At 39.3% G+C, this 10,036-nt stretch overlaps 1 protein-coding gene across 3 annotated transcripts; it reads left to right on the forward strand.

Annotated features, from left to right (window-relative positions):
* Positions 1–263: 263 nt before the first annotated feature.
* Positions 264–8,701, forward strand: cdk20 (cyclin dependent kinase 20). Of its 3 annotated transcripts, XM_058389137.1 has the most exons (9): positions 270–579; positions 1,650–1,763; positions 2,064–2,252; positions 2,950–3,071; positions 3,287–3,349; positions 4,343–4,466; positions 5,802–5,957; positions 7,289–7,518; positions 7,863–8,677. In XM_058389137.1, exons 1-8 carry the CDS (start codon positions 505–507, stop codon positions 7,478–7,480), a joined length of 1,035 nt encoding a protein of 344 aa, XP_058245120.1. In that variant the 5' UTR covers positions 270–504; the 3' UTR covers positions 7,481–7,518; positions 7,863–8,677. The 3 variants fall into 3 exon arrangements, with proteins under 3 accessions (XP_058245121.1, XP_058245120.1, XP_058245119.1); XM_058389136.1 differs by having other exon boundaries at positions 7,289–8,680; XM_058389138.1 differs by lacking the exon at positions 5,802–5,957 and having other exon boundaries at positions 264–579; positions 7,289–8,701.
* Positions 8,702–10,036: the final 1,335 nt, after the last annotated feature.

The following is a 10,036-nucleotide window of genomic DNA, read 5'->3' on the forward strand; positions in this document are numbered from 1 at the left end:
GGAGGATTCTTGGGTCGTGTCTTTGGGGATATGTATAATTAATATAAAGACCAGCAAGAATATTAAATGTCTTTCTAATTAGAAATAGCAAAAAAATAAATAAAAATGCCATAGGATTTTAAACGCTGTTTATGCACACGTGGCTACTTTCCAACGATAAATAAACCATTTTAGAGTATATTGAACACTGGTTTATGGAGTTGGCTCGTGGTCTATAAATATACACAAATATAAAACGCCAATTTAGGCGGCTGGACCTTCCGACTCGCCGTAGCGCCTTGTTTTCGTATCCATGGAAACGAGGCGGACTCGTTAGCCTGAAAGAAGCTGCTTGTTTTGGCCCGAGTAGTTATTTAAGCACGTCTGTTTAGTGGGTTTTCATCTCTTATATATCAACACTATTTATCATTTTCGACATCCGCGTAAATGTAAAATGAGATCTCATGACGAAAGGAGCAAGTTAGCTAGGCTAGCCTGTAGGGATTAGCCGCTTCGGCTCGTGCCATGGATCAGTACAGTATTCTCGGTAGGATTGGCGAAGGAGCTCATGGAATTGTGTTCAAGGCCAAACATATCGAGGTAAAAAACGATGCACGGTTATATGCGATGCAGTCTTTTGTGCTTTCCGTCGGTTATAAGGGTTATTGCTGTAACTAGCCGTAGGTCACGCGCTTAGGTAACGTTTGCTATCTGTGCGCGTGCTAATACTGTGTGCGGTGTCATGAGCATGACCATATTTCTTTGCAATATGTCTGCAAAAAAAGATTGTGTACATTATAGATGCTATCAGTATTTCACTTGAGCTTTCTTTGCAGTGTGCAATTTTTTTGGAAGTTGATTAGATTATGATTTTTTTCACGAACTATTGTTAAATTAGCCCCCTCTTCCCCAACCATCCACACGTTTGCTTTTCCTCCACGCAGATTTATTCCCAAACTAGCCGAATTTGCCATAAAAGCAAAATAAACACCACTCTTCTGTATTATTCTATACATCATCATGCCCCAGGTCTTTTATTCCTTACTTGTCTCTATGCATGCCATTTACACCGATCGGCCATAACATTATGACCACCTGCCTAATATTGTGTTGGTCCCCCTTTTGCTGCCAAAACAGCCCGTCGAGGCATGGACTCCACTAGATCCCTGAAGGTGTGCTGTGGTGTCTGGCACCAAGATGTTAGCAGCAGATTCTTTAAATCGTGTAAGTTGAGAGGTGGAGCCTCCATGTGCCACACCTCACAACTTACAGGACTTAAAGGACTTACAGGACATTAAGGACACTTTTGATAGATACTGACCACCGCAGAGCGGGAACACCCCACAAGAGCTGGAGTTTTGGAGATGCTCTGATCCAGTGGTCTAGCCATCATGATGTGGCCCTTCGCCAAACTCGCTCAAATCCTTACGCTTGTCCATTTTTCCTGCTTCTAACATCAACTTTGAGGATAAAATGTTCACTTGCTGCCTGATATATCCCACCCACTAACAGGTGCCATGATGAGGAGATCATCAGTCTTATTCACTTCACCTGTCACTGCTCAGAATGTTATACCTGATTTGTGTATCTTCCCATTAAATACATTTATTTAAGTACATATGCAGTTTATCTGCTTTTTTTCTGTTTCCATCTTCCTTTTTTGCCTGTAGACAGGAGAGACAGTGGCACTGAAGAAAGTGGCCCTACGAAAGCTAGAAGACGGGATTCCCAACCAAGCACTGAGAGAAATTAAAGCACTTCAGGAAATTGAAGATAACCCATATGTGAGTGTGTGTAATAGCTGAAATGATATACTGGTATTACACGTATATGCAGAAACAGCCCCTGTGGGCTCACTTACCATCTCTAGTGTTAATCCAGACCCTCTTAACCTGTGGGCTTGGTTATGTGCTGCTCAGTAGCTCCAAATTTAAACGAGTTAGATAAAATGCCTACAATGATGATTTAAAGTACTTGACATGAATAAAGACATTTTTAAAGACTTAATAAAGACTTTTTTAATAAAAAACGCAGTTTAGCTTGTCCGCATACCCTGAATGTCAGTGAATATTTCCTCCTTTTAGGTAGTAAAGCTAAAGGATGTGTTCCCACACGGTACCGGGTTTGTGCTGGTCTTTGAGTACATGCTGTCGGATCTGTCAGAGGTCATCCGGAACTCTCAGAGACCCCTGACCGAGTCTCAGGTCAAGGGCTACATGATGATGTTGCTCAAAGGGGTGGCCTTCTGTCACGAGAACTCCATCATGCACAGGGTAGGTGGCTCCTCATGATATGATGTTCTGTCTCTCTTTTTTTGAGCTTAATGCTGTCACCTCAGACATCAGTCATTTGGAGTGAGATCAAATTCAACTACTGACCTGACTTAATAGTTAAGTAACCACTCTGATTTAACTTGAAATCTAATTATTCAACATCCCTGCAGAATTCTGTCTTCTGATTGGTCAGAGTTCCCTGCTGATGTTAGTTCCAGCTGCAAGACAAATCACAGTATGATATTAATGGGTCTTGTTCTAGTATGTCACACAGGCACTTGTCGGAGAGACACATTAAAAATCATATGTAAATATTGATAGGGTGAAGGTTTCTCTATGAAGACGTTTACAGAAGGAGTCTGCAGTGTCAGTGCTTTGTAACAGTTATATGTAAAGCTATTGCTTTAACGTTTCAGACATGTGAAAGTGTTCAGGACAGAAGACATGTTTCAGGGAAGTTAAATGTAACTCTAAATGGATAAAAATGTTCTTTAATCAGTTATGATGGTAATTGTTGGCAGATTTCTGTGATATAAGAGGAGTGTGCTGTTATTTGCATTGGTAAGAATAACACCCCATCTGCTTCATCATCCCATCTGTCTTTGTTTTCCCGTAACAGCACATCCTTTAAGTGTTTTATTTTGTTCTCTCCACGTTATAAAATTTAATCCGCTGTGTAAATATTGATTATATGCAGGATCTGAAGCCTGCCAACCTTCTAATCAGCTCGACAGGTCATTTGAAGATTGCAGATTTTGGCCTGGCCAGGCTTTTTTCCAACGAAGGAGAGAGGCTGTACAGTCATCAGGTGGCCACAAGGTGAGTAGTAGTTTTATTTACATATATTACATATATAGTATATATACACTTTAACCAGATTCTTTTCTCTTCGTTGTTAATTCAGTTTAGAGGCACTTCTAGCCTCTCTGGTTGTCTTCACTGTGTAAACATTTGGTCTTGTGTGTGTGTGTGATAGCTGTAAACAGATTCCTAGCCTGCTTTTGGTATGAAAATGATATGCTTTGGTATTACAGGTGGTACAGAGCTCCGGAGCTTCTCTACGGTGCTCGGAAATACGACGAAGGAGTGGATCTCTGGTATGCTAATTCACAGCTCTGTCTTACAGTTATACATGATTAAGATCTTTTAAAGAGTTTATGAGTATAAACTACTAACAGAAACTATCCATCTGTTAGTTTCAGGTGATTTGCATTTGCTTTTTCATGATAATGGAGTAGATTTCTTGGTTGCTATTTCATGGTTTATATTTACATTAAAGGAGCCATTTTTCATATGTAGACCTCTTTTATTATAGTTATAATTACACCGGAAAAAGCATAAGATCATCAGTAGTTAAGATTAGTAGTTAAGATTTAATAATGATTTTTAAAAAACATTTCTAAGGAACAGTTTTCCATTTAAAAAAATAAATAAATGCGTTATTTCGGAATATTGTGAGCTGTAGATTTGCTAAAGCATCTTTAAAATCATATCATTATCACATTATAGGTCAGAGAACACTTTTACATATTACAAATTGCAGCTCTAATTCATTAAAAATGTACTACATATTATTATTATTATTATTATTATTATTATTAGACAAGAGACCACAAGGACTGTACTGATGCTGGGAAAGGGGGATTGCATAAAGTACTAAATGCAGGAGTGCCAATATATTGTGATGCATATCATTTAGTTGAAAAGAAAAATTATTTTCTTAGAATAAATTCCCTTGAAGGTTAGATATCACTCGTTTTTCTGTGTGGCGTTAATGTAATTCAGCACAAATACTTTTTTTGACCATCAGTACCAAGGGTGCCATACTTTTGAATCTGACCGTGTTACAGAAGCTCATCTTTAATTCATAAAGGTGATAAATAATCGCTTCGAACCACCTTCCTCAGCACACACTAACCCTAGGTCATGCCGGTTAATCTGTATTTTCCCGGAACGTACACTAGATGGCGACACTTTCACAAATGCCGCGAAATCTCTAGTGAAGCTGTTGGTGGTGAAGCAGTTAGTAATCAGGGCGGTGCAGTTGGTTTCTAACCCCTGACTTGTGGTTTGGTGTGTGCTTGTTGCAGGGCAGTGGGTTGTATATTCGGGGAGCTGTTGAACAATTCTCCTCTTTTCCCTGGAGAGAACGACATCGAGCAGCTTTGCTGTGTGCTCCGTGTCCTGGGAACTCCCAACCAGAAAGTGTGGCCGGTGAGCTTCTCCATCCTCCGTCCCTGCCCGGTCTCTCTGATCTTCTTCCTAAATACATGTCTAAATATATAATCCTTGGCTCATGAGTTCAAACACTCAGTGTTTTAAAGCAGCAATGCCGTTATATTATACGAGATCTCATGTGAATTGGATCTGAGGTATTGTTTCTGATGACTGATGCACTTATGACACAACCTCGTTTTGTCATGATTGGGTTGCAGCTATGGATCTATCACCTATGGATCTAGATCTTCTAAGACAATACATTACACACCCTGATACATCATCTGTGATTAGTTGTGTTTAAATTAATAGAAACTTACAAGCCATTTTGATGTGATATTTTGCAATGCAATGTGATGCCATTGCTTATAGAAAATGGAAGTCACACCTCCTTTATTGTGCTTTAAAAGGGTCAGAGGTAAAGCTGTAGGTTTTCCCACACGAGAAAATTTGCTTTATTTGAATGGTTTTAGATGATCGAGCAAGGTGACTGTAGCGAGGAAAAAAAAAGCTTCATCTACGACTTAAATGCAGCTATAAATGGATAAAATCTACAGTGTCATTGTTTAAGATATAAAAATTGTAAGTGATGGGAAAGTGCTGTGGTATAAACGAAACAAAACACTACAGCATCAAAATTTTATTTCTAAAGCACATTTAAAGACTACAATGATCTGAAGTGTTGGACATGACATCATGGGCCATTTATTGCTGTTATAGAAAGGACATTAATCAGTTACAGTTACAATATATACTGTCCAGTGTCACCCAAATGAGGATGAGGTTCCCTTCTGAGCCTGGTTCCTCTCAAGGTTTCTTCCTCATATCATCTCAGGGAGTTTTTCCCCACCACCGTCGCCACAGGCTTGCTCATTAGGGATAAAATAAAATAAAAAAAAAAAGGATAAAATAGTTTAATAATTTAATTTAATAATTTCTTTTTATTTCTAGTTATTTATTTTTATTTATTGATTGATTGATTTTTCCCCTTCTCCTTTCTCTGTTTTGTAAAGCTGCTTGGAGACAATGTTCATTGTAAAAGGCGCTATACAAATAAAATTGAATTGAATTTAACCTCACATAAAATAACGTTATAAGACAAAGAATACTGCGGGTTGTGCTGTTATAGGAAAATAATCAGCACTGGTAACAGAAACTCCACTAACTGTTGTTTATTATTCCTTTATTACAGCAGAAGTGTTTTATTTACTGCATAATATTTCCAATTACACTTCTAAGGAGAGCTCTGCATGTACTAGAGCTCGTAGTGATGTTATATCTGTTTCTAATAAAGCATATGTTTCCTCTTTTTATTGTTATTATTGTTTCCAGGAAATCACAGAGTTGCCAGATTACAACAAGATCACGTTTAAAGATAACCCGCCGATCCCCCTGGAGGAGATCGTGCCCGATACGTCCCCTCAGGCCATTGACCTGCTGAAGAAGTTTCTCGTGTATCCGTCCAAGCAGAGGATTAGTGCCAGACAGGTGTGATGACACAAACCACCTGACTTTAACATCTGTACACAACTTTAACTGTCCTGCCTTTTTCTACAGTGTGTAAGACATGTGTGTGAACACTGCTGTGTAATACACAAGGTTTCCAAAGATTTAATTTAATTCAATTTTATTTGTATAGCGCTTTTAATAATGGACATTGTCTCAAAGCAGCTTTACAGAACATAGGAAATATAGGTTCAATCATTATATTACACCTATATTTAAATTTATTTGTATTAACTTCTAATCCCTGATGAGCAAGCATGAGGCGACTGTGGGGAGGGAAAAACTCTCTGAGATGGTAAGAGGAAGAAACCTTAAGAGGAACCAGACTCAAAAGAGAACTTCATCCTCATTTGGGTGACACGTTATAAATAATGTCCTTTCTACAGTCATATATATATATATATAGATAGTAACCAGGAGCTCCTGAGCTTCTCATAAATTAGCTCAACATCTGAGTTCAAGACACAATGAAATCTACACCGACCAGGCATAACATTATGATCACCTGCCTAATATTGTGTTGGTCCCCCTTTTGCTGCCAAAACAGCCCTGACCCGTCCTGCACTGTGTATTCTGACACCTTTTTATCAGAACCAGCATTAACTTCTTCAGCAATTTGAGCAACAGTAGCTCGTCTGTCGGATCGGATCACACGGGCCTGCCTTCACTCACCATGTGCATCAGTGAGCCTTGGCCGCCCATGACCCTGTCGCCGGTTCACCACTGTTCCTTCCTTGGACCACTTTTGATAGATACTGACCACTGCAGACCGGGAACACCCCACAAGAGCTGCAGTTCTGGAGATGCTCTGATCCAGTGGTCTAGCCATCACAATTTGGCCCTTCGTCAAACTCGCTCAAATCCTTACTCTTATCAATTTTTCCTGCTTCTAACACATCAACTTTGAGGACAAAATGTTGACTTGCTGCCTAATATATCCCACCCACTAACAGGTGCCATGATGAGGAGCTCATCAGAGTTATTCTCTTCACCTCTCAGAGCTCATAATGTTATGCCTGATCGGTGTACATAAAGGACGCCAACAGACGTATGTCTCACTGAATGGAATCAGCAACGATGACGTTAATGACCTGTATGACACAGCTGTTGCTATGGTAACAACGAAATAAGGAAACTTAATTAACCCAAGGGGAAAAAGTTATATTCACGTAAATTTACTATATCAGCTGATTTCCCCCTTAATATTAGCAGCTTTTTGTCATACATTAGATCTACACCACGTTTCCTACTGATGGACACTGTCACTCTGTAACTCCCTCGGTCACTTCCTTCTGTTTTGTTTCACTCCCCAGGCTCTACTGCATCCCTACTTCTTCACAGACCCGCTTCCTGCCCATCACTCAGAGCTGCCCATCCCTCAGCGCGGGGGGAAACACTCTCGCCAGCGACTGCAGCCCCCCTACGAGTTCTCAGTGGATCAGCCTTTGCACGAGAGCTTGGTGGATCCCAGTCTGATCCAACCACACGCATGGGGGTGTTTATGAGGCCTGCTTCACTGATCATACCTTTTGTTTTTTTGCAGGTAGCTGAAGCTGACTTTGTAGTTGCATTCTTAAAACATTCATGAATATATTATATATGACATCTGGAAATATATTTTAAAAATATTTATTTCCTGCCTGTAATGAATTAAATTAATTACAGATTGCACCTTCATGCTCTCATGCCAGATACTGTGATTTGTTATGTTAGCTTTAGTTGTTGTACGGCTGTTTAGATCCTAATAGACATGTTATTCTTTAGCACACATTTGAATAGTGTCACAGAACTACTGATTTGAATTTTGTGCTTAACTTCCTGTATATAACTTCCTGACAGCTCTGCCTCTCTGTTTTGTTGTCTTTTTTTGCCATGTTTGTGGCTTAGATATATATTTTCAGCTGTGAATTCACCTCGTAATAGTAACATCACTGCAGGAGTTACTGAACCAAAGCCAGTGTTTCATAATCCTCAGCAGTGGTGGCTCATGGGAATCAAGCGACGCCTTAGATAACAGCAAACAGCCACCACATGACTGAAACCGCACCCTGTTTACTATATATTGCACTGTCATTTCTAAAAACCTCGTGGAGAAGCTCCAGTGCTCTGATGAATAAAAAATACTGAACACAATACTTTATCCTTAAGTCATCTGGCTGTATTATTGCAAACATAAATTAATTGTATGTGCCCTCAAACAGCCACAACACATATTTTAAAGATGCAGATTATAATTTCAAGCATTATTTTAGACCTCTATATAAGCAATATTAGTTTAATTTTAATCCCACTAATTAGTCTCACTAATTTCTTCATTTTAAGCTCCTGATACAGATGCAGCATTCAGCTCAGCTCTCTGAAATGTAATTTATCAGAACATAAATAGTTTAGGTTGTGATTGAAGATGTCTTTTACTTGCAGCTCGCCTCACAGGCGATAGAGGGCGCTCTATATAACGTCTACTTTATCACACTACCTGATTATTTTCTTAGATAATTCTCACAAAACAAAAGCACACCGAAATATTGTTACAAGAATTGGTTTATTAACAAAAAACAAAAACAAACAAATAAAAGAATGAAACATGTATGAGCTGCTGGGTAAGGGTCTTGAACACTATATTGCCAAAAGTTTTGGGACACCCCTCCAAATCATTGAATTCAGGGGTTGGGCTCGGCCCCTTAGTTCCAGTGAAAGGAACTCTTAATGCTTCAGCTTCATACCAAGACATTTTGGACAATTTCATGCTCCCAACTTTGTGGGAACAGTTTGGGGATGACCCCTTCCTGTTCCAACATGACTGCACACCAGTGATCAAAGCAAGGTCCATAAAGACATGGATGAGTGAGTTTGGTGTGGAGGAACTTGACTGTCCTGCACAGAGTCCTGACCTCAAAACTTTTGGGATGAATTAGAGCGGAGACTGCGAGCCAGGCCTTCTCGTCCAACATCAGTGCCTGACCGCACAAATGCGCTTCTAGAGAAATGATAAAAGAAATATTCCCATAAACACACTCCTAAACCTTGTGGAAAGCCTTCCCAGAAGAGATGAAGCTGTTATAGCTGCAAAGGGCGGAACAACTCCATATTACATTCATGTGCATGTAAAAGCAGACGTCCCAAGTTTTGGTCTGGCTCACAGTCTCCACTCTAATTCATCCCAAAGGTGTTCTATCAGGTTGAGGTCAGGACTCTGTGAAGTTCCTCCACACCAAACTCACTCATCCATGTCTTTATGGACCTTGCTTTGTGTACTGGTGTACAGTCATGTTGGAACAGGAAGGGGTCATCCCCAAACTGTTCCCACAAAGTTGGGAGCATGAAATTGTCCAAAATGTCTTGGTATGAAGCTGAAGCATTAAGAGTTCCTTTCACTGGAACTAAGGGGCTGAGCCCAACCCCTGAAAAACAACACCTGAACTCAATGATTTGGAGGAGTGTCCCAAAACTTTTGGCAATATAGTGTATTAGCTGAAAAAAAGCACACTAGTATAGTACTGCACAGCCAATTTTATTTCCATTTTGTACCTTATTTTATTTGATCTCTTTTATCTTATCATATCTATCTTCTATTTTATTTTATTTTAAGCCCCCCCACACACCTTTTGACCTTTGACACCTTTATGTTTATAATATAGTCGTAAAAAAGCACTTTACTGCATGCTGTAGTGTGTGTGATCATGTATGTGAATGTATGATCATGTATGTGAATGTATGATCATGTATGTGAATGTATGATCATGTATGTGAATGTGTGATCATGTATGTGAATGTATGATCATGTATGTGAATGTGTGATCATGTATGTGAATGTGTGATCATGTATGTGAATGTGTGATCATGTATGTGATTGTGTGATCATGTATGTGATTGTGTGATCATGTATGTGAATGTGTGATCATGTATGTGATTGTGTGATCATGTATGTGATTGTGTGATCATGTATGTGAATGTGTGATCATGTATGTGATTGTGTGATCATGTATGTGAATGTGTGATCATGTATGTGATTGTGTGATCATGTATGTGATTGTGTGATCATGTATGTGAATGTATGATCA

The sequence above is a fragment of the Hemibagrus wyckioides genome, linkage group LG05 (assembly GCF_019097595.1).
Source record: "Hemibagrus wyckioides isolate EC202008001 linkage group LG05, SWU_Hwy_1.0, whole genome shotgun sequence".
Classification (NCBI taxonomy): Eukaryota; Metazoa; Chordata; class Actinopteri; order Siluriformes; family Bagridae; genus Hemibagrus; species Hemibagrus wyckioides.